This window comes from Oncorhynchus mykiss, chromosome 27 (genome assembly GCF_013265735.2).
Source record: "Oncorhynchus mykiss isolate Arlee chromosome 27, USDA_OmykA_1.1, whole genome shotgun sequence".
NCBI lineage: Eukaryota > Metazoa > Chordata > Actinopteri > Salmoniformes > Salmonidae > Oncorhynchus > Oncorhynchus mykiss.
The window spans coordinates 16,124,685-16,140,748 of record NC_048591.1 but is presented as its reverse complement, the minus strand read 5'-3'; the positions used below and the strand labels follow the sequence as shown (position 1 = coordinate 16,140,748).

Genomic DNA, 16,064 nt, shown 5'->3' with positions numbered 1-16,064 from the left:
GGAATTTGATGTACAGCACTTACTTTTTACTTCTACTCAGGTATGACAATTTAGTACTTTTTCCACCAATATACTTTTAAGCACATTTAAAACCAGATACTTTTACTCAAATAGTATTTTACTGGGTGACTTTCAATTTCACTTGAGTCTTTTTCGATTAAGCTATCTTTGCTTTTATTGAGTGCTACCATAGAAATATAAAAATAAATAAATATAAATAAATAAATATAAATACAGGACAAAACACATCACAACAAGAGAAACAACACAACACTACATAAAGAGAGACCTAAGACAACAACATAGCAAGCGAGCACACATGACAACACAGCATGGTAGAAACACAACATAACAACAACATGGTAGCAACACACCATGGTAGTAGCACACAACATGGCACAAACATTATTGGGCACAGACACAATGGGCAAGAAAGGAGAGACAATAATACATCACTCAAAGCAGCCACAACTGTCAGTAAGACTGTCCATGATTGAGTCTTTGAATGACGAGATTGAGATAAAACTGTCCAGTTTGAGTGTTTGTTGCAGTTCGTTCCAGTCGCTAGCTGCAGCGAACTGAAAAGACAAGTGACCCAGTGATGTGTGTGATTCGGGGACCTTTAACAGAATGTGACTGGCAGAACCGGTGTTGTATGTGGAGGATGAGGGCTGTAGTAGATATCTCAGAGGGCCGAGTGAGGCCTAAGAGGGTTTTATAAATAAGCATCAACCAGTGGGTCTTGCGACGGGTATACAGAGATGACCAGTTTACAGGAGTATAGAGCGCAGTGATGTGTCCTTTAAGGAACATTGGTGGCAAATCTGATGGTTTGGCACCAACGGTAAAGCCACTCGAGAGCACCCTTAACTGCTGATCGATAAATTATGTCTCCGTAATCTAGCATGGGAAGGACGGTAATCTGAATCAGAGTTAGTTTGGCAGCTGGGGTGAAAGAGGAGTGATTACAATAGAGGAAACCAAGTCTAGATTTAACATTAGCCTGCAGCTTTGATATTTGCTGAGAGAAGGACAGTGTACCATCTAGCCATACTGCCAAGTACTTGTATGAGGTGACTATCTCAAGCTCTGAACCCTCAGAGGTAGTAATCACACCTGTGGGGAGAGGGACATTCTTTTTACCAAACCACATGACCTTTGTTTTGGAGGTGTTCAGAATAAGGTTACGGGTAAAGAAAGCTTGTTGGACACTAAGAAAGCTTTGTTGTAGAACATTTAACACAAAATCTGGGAAGGGGCCAGCTGAGTATAAGACTGTATCATCTGCATATAAATGGATGAGAGAGCTTCCTACTGCTTGAGCTATGTTGTTGATGCAAATTGAGAAGAGCATGGGGCCTAGGATCGAGCCTTGGGATCCCTCAGACCCCTCAGAGACAGCAATACTTAGCCGGACAACAAGAATGGAATGGTCTACCGTATCAAAAGCTTTGGCCAAGTCAATAACAATAGAAGCACAACATTGCTTAGAATAAAGGGCAATGGTAAACTCATGGGTACACTCCATATGGCTGGTATTGTGATGCAGTTATGTCCATGGCAATTTAGAATGTTCAATCAACTAATACTGGATTTCCATGGGATTATAGAATGCTCATTCAAATGATGCTAAGTGATGTGGCTTACAATCAAGTTGTCATCTGAACCTAGGTTTATAAAAGCACCCTGACCAGCATTACTGCAATATCCACAACTACAGATATCACAAATATCCCGATACTGCATGGAATACTGAAAACCAAGGTATATACTGAACAGGATGCAGTGCAAAAACGACAATTGAAGGACCTCGGGTCTTGAGCTATGGCCATTGGTGTCTGAACCCTCCCTGGACCTGGTCAAGACATTCCCAGGTCCCGGCAGACTGGACCCGTGAGACCTCGAGACGTGTGGGAGGACGAGGATGGGCAGTCATTACTATACCTGTCCGTTGCTCACGACCTCCCAGCAGATGACTGAAATCAAAGGCCGGCTGGGAGGATGACTCCAAGCACGCAGTGTCGCATTTGACTAATGCAGGCACGGTGATAACAAAGACTCTTGCCACCCACAGGGAGACACTGTAGATGGGGCAGAAATGTTCTCATCACCTGAGCCGGATGTGGACGACAAGAGCGACCTGATAGCCAAATCCGCATACAATAAGAAATGTACCTTACGGAAGCCGCTGAGGTTGCCCAAGAGATAGCCGAAGGAGAGGAAAGAAGCTCTGCGTAAAGAAAACATTGGGCCGAAGAACCTGATGAGAAGCCTGAGGATCTCCGTGGAAGACATGGACACCCTGAAGAACATGGTCCTGGAGATGCGTACAGTGCCTTGCGAAAGTATTCGGCCCCCTTGAACTTTGCGACCTTTTGCCACATTTCAGGCTTCAAACATAAAGATATAAAACTGTATTTTTTTGTGAAGAATCAACAACAAGTGGGACACAATCATGAAGTGGAACGACATATATTGGACATTTCAAACTTTTTGAACAAATCAAAAACTGAAAAATTGGGCGTGCAAAATTATTCAGCCCCTTTACTTTCAGTGCAGCAAACTCTCTCCAGAAGTTCAGTGAGGATCTCTGAATGATCCAATGTTGACCTAAATTACTAATGATGATAAATACAATCCACCTGTGTGTAATCAAGTATCCGTATAAATGCACCTGCACTGTGATAGTCTCAGAGGTCCGTTAAAAGCGCAGAGAGCATCATGAAGAACAAGGAACACACCAGGCAGGTCCGAGATACTGTTGTGAAGAAGTTTAAAGCCGGATTTGGATACAAAAAGATTTCCCAAGCTTTAAACGTCCCAAGGAGCACTGTGCAAGCGATAATATTGAAATGGAAGGAGTATCAGACCACTGCAAATCTACCAAGACCTGGCCGTCCCTCTAAACTTTCAGCTCATACAAGGAGAAGACTGATCAGAGATGCAGCCAAGAGGCCCATGATCACTCTGGATGAACTGCAGAGATCTACAGCTGAGGTGGGAGACTCTGTCCATAGGACAACAATCAGTCGTATATTGCACAAATCTGGCCTGTATGGAAGAGTGGCAAGAAGAAAGCCATTTCTTAAAGATATCCACAAAAAGTGTTGTTTAAAGTTTGCCACAAGCCACCTGGGAGACACACCAAACATGTGGAAGAAGGTGCTCTGGTCAGATGAAACCAAAATTGAACTTTTTGGCAACAATGCAAAACGTTATGTTTGGCGTAAAAGCAACACAGCTCATCACCCTGAACACACCATCCCCACTGTCAAACATGGTGGTGGCAGCATCATGGTTTGGGCCTGCTTTTCTTCAGCAGGGACAGGGAAGATGGTTAAAATTGATGGGAAGATGGATGGAGCCAAATACAGGACCATTCTGGAAGAAAACCTGATGGAGTTTGCAAAAGACCTGAGACTGGGACGGAGATTTGTATTCCAACAAGACAATGATCCAAAACATAAAGCAAAATCTACAATGAAATGGTTCAAAAAGAAACATATCCAGGTGTTAGAATGGCCAAGTCAAAGTCCAGACCTGAATCCAATCGAGAATCTGTGGAAAGAACTGAAAACTGCTGTTCACAAATGCTCTCCATCCAACCTCACTGAGCTCGAGCTGTTTTGCAAGGAGGAATGGGAAAAAATTTCAGTCTCTCGATGTGCAAAACTGATAGAGACATACCCCAAGCGACTTACAGCTTTAATTGCAGCAAAAGGTGGCGCTACAAAGTATTAACTTAAGGGGGCTGAATAATTTTGCACGCCCAATTTCTCAGTTTTTGATTTGTTAAAAAAGTTTGAAATATCCAATAAATGTCGTTCCACTTCATGATTGTGTCCCACTTGTTGTTGATTCTTCACAAAAAAATACAGTTTTATATCTTTATGTTTGAAGCCTGAAATGTGGTCAAAAGGTCGCAAAGTTCAAGGGGGCCGAATACTTTCGCAAGGCACTGTAAATACCTGGAGGAGAGCAACAGCACCGCTGCACGGCTGGAGACTCGACGTCTGCAGCTCCAACAGCAGAATGACGCCTTCATGGATACAATTGAAAATCTGAACAAGATCTTTCCACTCTTAAGCACGAGAGAGCTGAGGATAGGGTGAAGTTATGGGATCAGAATGGCTGGCTGTATTGGCCTATTGCAGTAACTTTTCTTCACAGGAGGAGTTAATCCAGATGATAGCTTCCCTCATTGAGGAGATGCAGGTAGCTTAGTGGTTAGAGCGTTGGGTCTGTAACTGAAAGGTTGCTGGCAAGCTGACAAGGTAAAGATCTATCGTTCTGCCCCTGAACAAGGCAGTTAACCCACTGTTCCTGTCATTGTAAATAAGAATGTGTTCTTAACTGACTTGCCTAGTTAAATAAAGGTTCAAATAAAATAATGTAAAGCGCTGTGGCTGAAAGCACATGCCACAACCTGGAGTTTCAGGCGAGGGTGCAGGACTTGGAGGTGCAAATTGCAGAAGCCAGGAACGCTGGTAAAGAACATGAGATGACAGCTCCATTGTGCGCAGGAAAAGGGCCCATTCCTTCACCGAGGAACTTGTGCAATGTGACATGAACTCTGTTGATGAAGAGATAAGTGGAGGTTTCAACCACTGCGACCCAGAGCTGCCTGGGGAGAAGTCTGCTCGGCAGGCTCCAGAAGGTGGTCTGCCAGGCAAGGATGTTCGCCCAGGGTGGCATGGTTTCCTTGTGCGTAATGGCTGCAAGTGTGCCCACATGCCAAATTGGACAAGGGGTTCAATGCGGAGACCTGCTTGAAGACGCAGAAAAGGGCTTTTTCATATCTTATGCGACTATTAAACACATGGCCTTCCCTCCCGTCTGAATGATATTATATTTCAACATGTTCCATAAAGATAAGGTATTTTTACAACAAACAAAAGCGTATTTAGCCTATTCATGGATAGAATGTTGAAGCCCACGGAGCAACACAGACAACAAAGCTAACATTAACAGCCAGTCAATATAATAAATACATAATCAGTCTCAGTAAGCTTGTAATAAATACTTTATTATAAATATTCCAATAAATAACATGAATAACATATTGTTAAATAAATACATACATTTCATAAATCAAATAAATAAATAAATCCCAGTCCTTAAATATAGGAATAAATAAATAAATAGATTGACCAACATGATCTTCATTGACTAGTTTTGCACTAAACCTACTATCATTCAGCTCTAACTGAGCCAAAGGAGTTTAGATAGCTCATGTCCTACTCATCTAGGCATTCACAGTGTAGTGCAGTAAGTATTCAACAGTTATGATGGCAAAGTAGTTGTTGAGGATGATGTCTGATGATGAAGATGACAATCAGGGTTGCTGATGATTCACTTTTTGATGGTGATGATGATGATGATGAAGATTATCAGCACTTGTTATAGTTGATGATGATGAGAAATCGGATGATTTTGAAGATGAGGGTTTTACTTCCTGTGGTCCCCAGCAGAGATGTAGCCCATTGCTCTGCTGATGGTGATGACCCGGAGGTGGAAGCCCTTCAGTAACTTACACAGATGGACCCTCTGGTCCACAGAGTTACCACTAGTCAGTTTAGCGTCTGCAACCTGCAGGGCAAAAGGAAACAAAGCTTAACTTTATAAAAATGCTAACTTTAAGTCCATAGTTGTATGCGCGCCAATAACATTTGTGCTGTTTCAAGCACAGAGAAACATATTTTTTTTGTATACAGTTTTGTAATTGTCTATATGAGTTTGTTGTCATTAGAAAACTGAATCAAAAGAAAAAGGAAAATTCAGGGAAGGAAGGAATGTTTTATGACAAAAAAAAAAAGAAATAGAAAAATCTAATCTTACTTGTGAGGAAGGATCCCCTTGTGTGGATGGACAATTATTGAGTAGGTTCTTGGTGTCCTGGACAGTGGAGCTGAGGTCGGCCTGTTTGTAAGCCTGTAGTGAGGCAGCATAATGTCCTAGGTCTGCTCGGATGTTCCTCAGACACGCACTCTGTCAGAAGAAAATATAAAGATGGACAGAGATCAGACAATCAGACATATAGGAAGCAGTTGAAATGGGTGAGCTAAGAATGGGTGAATTATATGCAATGCCATCACTATAAAATCTACAGACTGTCTAAAGATCTAACTATTTATTTTTAAAACTGTGGATTTATATACAATGATGCAATATTGTAAGAACACAATAGTTACCTCACTGAATGTGGTGTTCCGTTGACCAGAGCATCTTGTGTTCTGAGGAAATACAGCAAAATAATGCATCAATCGACTGATTTATATCACTATTCTGTAAATCCTAATTATCACTTTCAATTAATACTTAAAAGTCCGAGAAAGTATCATTTAAAAAAGAATGTTGATATGAATTTAGCAAATGACTGTGACTTACCCTGTCCGTGTTGGGTTCGCAGGCTAGGACTGTCTGGGTCTTACTGTTCACCTCCACGCGCTGCTCCGAGCAGTTTAAACCCCCAAACAGGTTTTCCTATCAAGGGAAAATGATTAAATTAGTAAGTGGATACATTAATCACAAACTGTGTGAATAAACTGTAAGCATATCAACGATACAGACGGATTGACTGACTGAATGAACAATACATTAGATATGAATTAAACGTTCAAATTCATTCGTTATAATTGTCACTCACGTTGTCCAGGAGCTTTCTAACCTTCTTGACGAGCTCTCTGGAGAGGTCAGCGCACTGCCCGCATTTCTCAGTGTCCAAACTCCGCGGCGTGCGCACTGGGGTTCCCATGGAGACTTGGCAGAACAAAGCGAGCAGCAGCACACAGCTGGTAAAGTCTGTGTGGAGGGAGGACACAATCAGTCAGCACCAACCAATGCATCACCCCAATAATCCTCTAAACAGACCAATAATAAAAACACCCCTGAAAATGACATTATTTAGCTCCATAAATTAAAACGGAAGACTATGTCAAGTTTGAGGCATATCATTTCAGAGGGTTAGTTGTTACAAAAATGATGTACAAATAAAATGAATACTCACATAAATAAAAGTTTGGCAGCATGATTCTGAGATCTTTGACTCAAGTGTGGCGTAAACTGATAGGTGTTGTCATCTTTGCTTCATCTGATCATTATATAGAGCCGTGCAGTGCTCCTTGAGGGAATTCCCTGGACAGATTTAAACACTGAATTACAAACAACAAAACAACAAGAGACACCGAAATGAAAGCGACGCGTCAGTCGTGTGTAATTTCCTGAGTGGTCTCTGTTTGCATCTCGGCCAATGAGTGACTCCTTCAAGTGAAACTGGAATTAACAGCCAGGGGCTCGTTTCGATTTGCATGAGTAGGCTCAAGAGGAAGCCAATGCCTTAAAGTGAATTAATAATACAATACCGATATATATTTGTTTTACATTACAGTTAAAGTAATGCAGTTCAAATCTATAACTGAGTCACATTCTCTTGTGGGCAGCATATCACTGCGTAACCCAACTCGATCCAGAAACTTTGCAGCACCCACCGATTGCAAAAAAACTACGTGAGACAGGCATTCCGATGTCAGTGTTTTACTTTTGTTCCGTATTTTAATTGTAATTGTCAAAACTAGACAGATGAATAATGTTAGAAAGGTTTTTCTAAATGATTGTGCTATAGGCCTAGAGATATTGTGGGTGGGTAGTAGCCTTTAGTCTACTTTGACATGAGCCTCTTCTCTAGAAGGCTGATTGTCTAAAACTACATTCATAGTTGTTTTTATTTCATGCTTTCAATTATACATTATAAACATACATTTCGTAAGAACCAAAAACAATGTAAATAGGGAATAGGTTTAATTTCCCAACTTTTGATTGAGTTCTTCGCTACAGGGGTCAGAATAAAGAGGTTGTTTCATCAATTCGGTGACTTTTGAGAAGTAACTTGTTTAAAAAATTTTTTTGTTAGATTTCACCTAATTTGTATATTCTGTTATAAAGAGCACGTGTTCAACTGATAAAAAAGACTAACATGTTCTTTGTTTCTTCATATTATTTCCAGTCAATATGACAGTGCCGGCACACGTTATGAGGACTTCAGTGCATTTACACCGGAAGTCATGTACCTGGTGTAAAATGGTTGGAGATGACAAGAAAAATAAGCTGTGAATAAGCTACTAGAATTGAACTACAACCATTTGGCAAAAATGTAACCGGTGTTGGTAATGTTTTCTAGGTACTTGTCAAACAAATTACAGACAGAAAACTGTGGATCTTGTTCAAATAAAAAAGAAAGGTATTAAATTGATCATATATTCAGTATATATATATATATATATATATATATATATATATATATGTTTAAGTTGAACACGTGCTATATATATATATATATATATATATATTTTAAAGAATAAAGCAAATGCCTATTAAGTGTCAGATAAAGTAACATGGATTTAATTTATCTCTGTGACAGTGGCAGTTGGGAGGGGGGTCGATTCCCAATGTTGATCAGTACTAAAATGTATGCAGGAGTATGCTAAACCATGACTCAAATGTAATGGGATTGCCCATGACCCCTGCACACCTCCACAATTTTAACCCTGGCATTTGAATTTGTTTACCATTGGCCTGTTTACTTAAGAAAGTACACCTCTTCCCGTAAAGGCTGACTCTCAGGGCCTGTAGAGAAAGAGAGGCCATGGTGAGTCAATCTGCAGGGGAGAGTTTCACAGAAGTGGATGATGCTTGTGGTTGTGACCATTGATATGAGATCAGACCTTTCAAAACCACAATCACAGTAAAGCACAGAGCTATCTTAGGCCTAAGGTTTAAAATCATCTACTCTTTAAAACAAGGTGGTTTTGTATGACTGTTCATCGAAAAATGTAATAATAGAAAAACTGATGCATTCTTCATACTTCATACTCTTGTTCATACTTCATACTCTTGTTCATACTTCATACTCTTGTTCATACTTCATACTCTTGTTGCCTCTGAATAAAATATTCAGCGGAGTGATCAGGTTTTCTCTTCCCAGATGGCAGTGATGTCGGTGTGGTTATTCATTTATGAATTATGTCCAAAATCCTACAATGCACTTGTCAGTATTAGTATTACATAATTATGAAATAGTCATAAATGCACTGTTAATGTACTGTGTTTTGCCAGTTTGCACTTATAGTATTTACAATAATATCTCAATCTCTGTCCACTTTTCTTAACAGACTGCACACCAAACCACAATATATGAAACAAAGTTTATTTTTTATTTTACATATCTGTACATAAACATTTCTTCCCTCAAATAAAAATTCTCAATACAATAGGATGTAAATGATATTAACACATTTATTCATTTAAAATGACTCGTGTCAGAAAATCAACATTCACAAAATGTTGAAGACCGATCAGAGTGAATGTATTACCAAAAGTTGCAACTCCACTACAAGGCAGGCAGGTTTCCTTTACACTCTTTTAGCACCTTCAAATAAACATTCCTCAGTTGAAAACTACCAATTGTGCAGAATAAAAAGAGGTTGACTTTGAAATACTTAAAAATGACCTTTTAACTTAAAATAGTCTGAAGTTAGTCTTCATAGTTTTATACAATGTTTCTTTTTTTCTCTTTTAACTGACTTTCTACTAATTTCTCACTATTATTATTTTTTCTCCACCATTTTGTATTGACAGTTATAATTTAGTGGCAAATGTAAAAAGTTAAAAATAAACAATAGCAAAGCAAGGCCGATCACTGCACAGGAAGCCGGGACAGTATCCATGACAACACACAATCAGTTTCCTCTTCTCCCAGGAAGCAGGAAATTCTCTGTCTTTAGCGCTGGGACAACCACAGAAGCAAATGAAAGGCTGGACTTCCTCTGGCTGCTGCCACCATGGGAGAGGGGCAGACAGAGGGGGAGCAGCGAGAGACATGGGGCAGGGCACAGGGACCAAGATGGGGCGGGAGTGAAGTAAAGGGATGGGGTAGGGTCGAGGTGTCTCATTTGGATGGGGTCTTCTCAGCCATGTGTTTCTGCTGGCTCTCAGCATGCCTGAGTAAAAACAATATGATGATTAGATAAACTACTTTATTAGCTGCAGCAAATATATCACACTGTGGTTAACGTCTGTCTCAAAGACAGAGTTCCCCTAATCATTCTCTGGCCTGTTTGAGGTCCTTGTTCTTGCAGCTGTGTGTGTGCGTGTGTTTGTGTGTGCTCCTGTATGAAAATCATGCAAATGTATAACCTTTGCTAAACATCAGTCCCAAAGACAGAGTTCCCCAAATAATTCCTGGCCTGTTTGCGGTCATAGCCCTGGAGGCTGTGTGTGTGTGTCTCCGTGTGTGTGTCTCCGTGTGTGTGTCTCCGTGTGTGTGTCTCCGTGTGTGTGTGTCTCCGTGTGTGTGTCTCCGTGTGTGTGTGTGTCTCCGTGTGTGTGTGTGTGTCTCCGTGTGTGTGTGTGTGTGTGTGTGTGTGTGTGTGTGTGTGTGTGTGTGTGTGTGTGTGTGTGTGTGTGTGTGTGTGTGTGTGTGTGTGTGTGTGTGTGTGTGTGAAAGTGTGTGAAAGTGAGTGAGAGTGAGTGAGTGAGTGAGAGTGAGTGAGAGAGAGATAGCATCACCACCTGGTCAGGTCCTCTATGTCCACCAGCATGGCATCCTGCTCCATGTGCAGTTCATCCCTGATCAGCAGCAGCTGCACCAGCTCCTCATTCAGGCCTGGAGAAGACAAACATCAGAACAACATCAGAAAAACATTAGAGCAACAACACACCATTAGAACACTAACATACACCATATCGCAGAAGTATCGTGGAAGATCTGTGTTAAAAGGTCATTTCTGATTGAGCCGACATTTGCAGCGGTTACAGTGAATGCAGTCTCCGCCAACGTGGGAATATTGCTTTTATATATCATTTCAATCGAGCTATAACACGGATCTTCCACGATACAGATTGAATCCAGTCCCAAGTCATACGATACACATATTTCGATTGGAACATTTATTTTTAAACCATGCCACTAAAATACAAGATCCTATAGAAACATTTTTTTGTGGGGGATTTTTGGGCCTTCTTGGTAAAATTAGGTATTGTACGTCTTTCACCAGTTTCATCACACATGCATCCAACTTACATTGTCTGAAATGGCTGTCAATACCAAAGATATAATCCCTTAACTAACAATGTGTGTATGTGCGTGAGTGTGCCTGTGGTCTTGTTCTTCTATCCTCGTGGGGACCTGAAATCCCTAAAAGTCCTCACAAGGATTGTAAAACAAGGATAATTCTCACTCTTGGGGAAATTTCCCACATCCCCACAAGGACAAAGGCTATTTTAAGCTTAGGGGCCAATGGTCAGGGTTAGGTTTAGGGTTAGGGTTAGGGGTTAGACAAAAATAGGATTTTAAAATGGAAATGCATTTTAGGTCCCCACAAGAATAGAAAAAACGTGTGTGCGTGTGTGGTACTCACTCTCTATCTGGGAGTGCAGGTCATTGACTATAACCTGTAGTTGTCCCAGGGTCATGTCTCTCAGGTCTGTAGGCTTCAGGCTCCTCTTCATCAGGCACTCACTGATGTGGGGCATGTGGGGCAGCTAGAGAGAAACGCACACAACACCAGTTAGAAATACACACACATTTTCAGAAACATACAGCACATCGGAAATAGTAAGTACCAAATATGTACACTCATTGATATGGACTCTTGGGCACTACAGAACCCAACGACACTGCAGTATATGTGGGTGTGAGTGTGTGTAGGCCTATGTGTGTTTGTGTGTGCAAGATGGTGCAGATGCTTGAGGAAAGGTGCCATTTCAGTTTAATCTGCATCTCATAAATATATCCAGCTGCTGAAAGCAGCCCCATGCTACAGGAGCTGCCCAGCTCGAGCACTAGACTGTAATATGATGCAAAGCCCAATCTCTCCAGCAGGGGTCAGCCTAGTGACTTGACTGTCACAGCAATATACAGTACAGCAATGGTCCCTGAACTGACCCTAGTCATAGAGAGCTACAGGAAACAACTCTGTCTCCTTCCTTCTGGCCATAGCTGTGGGATGTAGGGGTGCTGAAGGTGTTGTAGCACCCCCTAAAAAATCTGAATATACACCACCAGTCAAAAGTTTTAGAGCACCTACTCATTCAAGGGTTTTTCTTTATTTTTACTGTTTTCTACATTGTAGAATAATAGTGAAGACATCAAAACTATTAAATAATACATATGGAATCATGTAGTAACCAAAAAAGTGTTAAACAAATCAAAATATATTTTATATTTGATGTTCTTCAAATAGCCACCCTCTGCCTTGATGACAGCTTTGCACACTCCTGGCATTCCCTCAACCAGCTTCATGAGGTAGTCACCTGGAATGCATTTAAATTAACAGGTGTGCCTTGTTAAAAGTTAATTTGTGGAATTTCTTTCCTTCTTAATGCATTTGAGCCAATCAGTTGTGTTGTGAAAAGGTAGGGGAGGTAATACAGAAGATACTATTTGGTAAAAGACCATAAGACCATATTATGGCAAGAACAGTTCAAATAAGCAAAGAGAAACAACAGTCCATCATTACTTTAAGACACGAAGGTCAGTCATTAGGGAACATTTTAAGAACTTTGAATGTTTCTTCAAGGGCAGTCGCAAAAACCATCAAGTGCTATGATGAAACTGGCTCTCATGAAAAAAAAGAAGACCCAGAGTTACCTCTGCTGCAGAGGATAAGTTTATTAGAGTTACCTCTGCTGCAGAGGATAAGTTTATTAGAGTTACCTCTGCTGCAGAGGATAAGTTTATTAGAGTTACCTCTGCTGCAGAGGATCAGTTTATTAGAGTTACCTCTGCTGCAGAGGATAAGTTTATTAGAGTTACCTCTGCTGCAGAGGATAAGTTTATTAGAGTTACCTCTGCTGCAGAGGATAAGTTTATTAGAGTTACCAGCATCAGAAATTGCAGCCCAAATTAATGCTTCATAGAATTCAAGTGACAGACACATCTCCACATCAACTGTTCAGAGGAGACTTTGTGAATCAGGCCTTCGTGGTCAAATTGCTGCAAAGTGGTTAGAGCGTTGGACTAGTAACCGAAAGTAACCGAAAGGTTGCTAGATCAAATCCCCGAGCTGACAAGGTAAAAATCTGTTGTTCTGCTCCTGAACAAGGCAGTTAACCCACTGTTCCTAGGCTGTCATTGAAAATAAACATTTGTTCTTAACTGACTCGCCAAGTTAAATAAAGGTTAGAAAAACACCACTAAAGGACACCAAGAAGAAGAAGAAGAGACTCGCTTGGTTCAAAACACACGAGCAATGGACATTAGACTTTTGGAAATTTGTCCTTTGGTTTTGGGTCAAATTAGAGATTTTTGATTCCAACAGCCGTGTCTTTGTGAGACGCAGAATAGGTGAACGGATGATCTCTGCATGTGTGGTTCCCACCGTGAAGCATGGAGTAGGAGGTGTGATGGTGTGGGGTTGCTTTGGTGGTGACACTGTCAGTGATTTATTTAGAATTCAAGGCACACTTAACCAGCATGGCTACCACAGCATTCTGCAGCGATACGCCATCCCATCTGGTTTGGGCTATCATTTGTTTTTCAACAGGACAATGACCCAACACACCTCCAGGCTGTGTAAGGGTTATTTCACCAAGAAGGAGAGTTATGGAGTGCTGCATCAGATGACCTGGCCTCCACAATCACCCGACCTCAACCCAATTGAGATGTGTGCCAAGAGTGTTCATCTGCTGAACACTTTTTTGGTTACTACATGATTCCAAATGTGTAATTTCATAGTGTTGATGTCTTCACTACTGTTATACAATGTAGAAAATAGTCAAAATAAAGAAAAACCCTTGAATGAGTTGGTGTTTTGGACCGGTAGTGTATATATTTTTTAAAGAAAAACAGAGTTCACTGGGCCTTTACTAGTTCTGTATTAGTGGAATGACATAGCCGTCTGTAGGGCGGGCAAAGCATTTTTTTCAGCATCCCCCAGCCCAAAATCCGTAGCACCCCCACCCCCAAACGACTTCCCGCGGCTATGCTCCTGGCAGTAAGCAACACACTATACACTCTCTCTTTGTCTTTCCTGAATTCTCTGACAGTTTGTTCTGGCCAAATCAACACACAGCCTTTCACTGCTGTCGTTTGTGTTTCCCTCAAGAGTTTCAGTTTCTCTTCCTCTCATCCACCTCTTTATCTTTCCCCTTCTCTCTCATTCTGTATGTCACTCACCAAACCTTGTTGGGTTCAATAGGGGCAGGTTTGACATTAACCCCAGAGAGTAACCAAGGTGAATCAGAAAGCATCATGTTCTTTCTCAGGCTCACTGGGTATGAGAATTTCCCTCGATCCCTTGTTCAATCTATTTCTATCATCTGTGTGCATCTCCTTTCTCTCTCTCCTTAGCTCAGGAGAGACAGAGAATGTGTCTAAGGGTGAGAAAACATGTGCTCCTTCCATGTGCTCCTTCCATGATCGCTTAGCTGGTTCTTCTTGTCAGAGTTTCTCACTCCTCTTTCACTTTCACATTGGCACCCATGCAACTGCGCCAGGGGCCATGTTTCCCCTCTGCCACGTGCCACTGTTTCAGTTCGGAGAGGGAGCACGGAAGTCAGTGACATGCAGAGAGAGGCGGGGGTGTGAGAAAAGAGAGAGAGAGTGAGAGATGCGGGGGGAGAGCTGGCCACCGCGAGTGGTAGTGTTTTGGTCACGATATGTGTTGGGCTCATTGTGTTTGTCTGAGGCGGAGTTTCCTCCCTCAGTGATATTACTGGCTTGTGAGGTTAGTGGCAATACGAATAAGGATACCACCAACAACAATACTCAAGTATTTCATCATATCAGTATTCTCTTAGCATGACATGAATGGGGAAAAACTAAAATAATGTAATTCTCTTGGTGGGAGTGTTGTGTAAATTCTTGTGTAAATTCTTTGGAAGGCCACATGGCTTTAGTGAATTAAAGCGTGGTATCTGCTGTAAAAAAGAAAATAGCCTCACACACATTCCCCTCATTTCTCCTGTCATTAGTGACTTACGCAAGAGCCCCTGGCACTCAACCCCGCGGCCTCTGGTTTAACAAACTGGCCAGGTGCCAGCCTGCACTCTGACTATGTATTTTGTGGTAGGGCTGAAATCAACTGGTAAAGTTTCACATTCTTGTATATTTCTATAACAAATGTACTGAGAACTGTATGTTCTGAACTGAAATGTACTGAGTACCCAGGAATGAGCAGATAGGTGTGAGTCTGCCCACAGCATGGCGCTGCCCCTGTGCTCAGTACAGCAGAGTGTTAGCTTAGCAACATGGCCTCATCTGCCCCTATGTTCAGTACACAAGTGTGTTAACTTAGTGACAGGGTCTCATCTGCCCCTGTGTTCAGTACACCAGTGTGTTAACTTAGCAACATGGCCTCATCTGCCCCTGTGTTCAGTACACAAGTGTGTTAGCTTAGTGACAGGGCCTCATCTGCCCCTGTGTTCAGTACACCAGTGTGTTAGCTTAGTGACAGGGCCTCATCTGCCCCTGTGTTCAGTACACTAGTGTGTTAGCTGAGTGACAGGGCCTCATCTGCCCCTGTGTTCAGTACACCAGTGTGTTAGCTTAGTGACAGGGCCTCATCTGCCCCTGTGTTCAGTACACAAGTGTGTTAGCTGAGTGACAGGGCCTCATCTGCCCCTGTGTTCAGTACACCAGTGTGTTAGCTTAGTGACAGGGCCTCATCTGCCCCTGTGTTCAGTACACCAGTGTGTTAGCTTAGTGACAGGGCCTCAGATATGACACTCATCTCTTCTGACTGCTGGGCACGACTACATTCCCAAACACGTTACCCAGTGCATTCTGGGATATTAATAATAGATTGCACCAACCCAAGCACCCCCTCTTTACTGAATAAGTAACGTCTTCTGCCCAGGTGGAGATATTGGTGTGTGTGTGTGTATCTGTGTGTGTGTGTGCTTGGGGGGGCACTGATGCAGATAAGAATGTTTAAAAAATCATGGCTATGGTCGCCAACGGGCAGAGAAGGAGGGGGGTGGTGTCTACTAGGTGACATCATCACAATGTTAAAGAAGAGGACCGTGTGGATGGTTTGCTCTGAAAAGACCTGGGTTCAGAAACGCTG

At 41.8% G+C, this 16,064-nt stretch overlaps 2 protein-coding genes across 7 annotated transcripts in view; both read right to left on the bottom strand.

Annotated features, from left to right (window-relative positions):
- Positions 1-5,005: 5,005 nt before the first annotated feature.
- On the bottom strand, positions 5,006-7,182 carry LOC110507263. The gene is made up of 6 exons (XM_021587150.2): positions 7,007-7,182; positions 6,647-6,801; positions 6,388-6,483; positions 6,192-6,233; positions 5,839-5,988; positions 5,006-5,589 (listed from the first exon to the last, which is right to left on the bottom strand). Exons 1-6 carry the CDS (start codon positions 7,026-7,028, stop codon positions 5,449-5,451), a joined length of 606 nt encoding a protein of 201 aa, XP_021442825.2. The 5' UTR covers positions 7,029-7,182; the 3' UTR covers positions 5,006-5,448.
- A 2,006-nt stretch (positions 7,183-9,188) lies between these two features.
- The window catches only part of LOC110507626 (schwannomin-interacting protein 1), a 355,356-nt gene continuing 348,480 nt past the window's right edge, over positions 9,189-16,064 (bottom strand). For all 6 annotated transcript variants that reach the window (XM_036965812.1, XM_021587733.2, XM_036965813.1 and 3 more), the window contains 3 exons: positions 11,415-11,538; positions 10,567-10,660; positions 9,189-9,995 (listed from right to left, as the gene is read on the bottom strand). In XM_036965812.1, the coding sequence (XP_036821707.1) occupies positions 9,944-9,995; positions 10,567-10,660; positions 11,415-11,538 (270 nt within the window). In that variant the 3' untranslated portion in view covers positions 9,189-9,943. The remainder of the gene's footprint in view (positions 9,996-10,566; positions 10,661-11,414; positions 11,539-16,064) is intronic.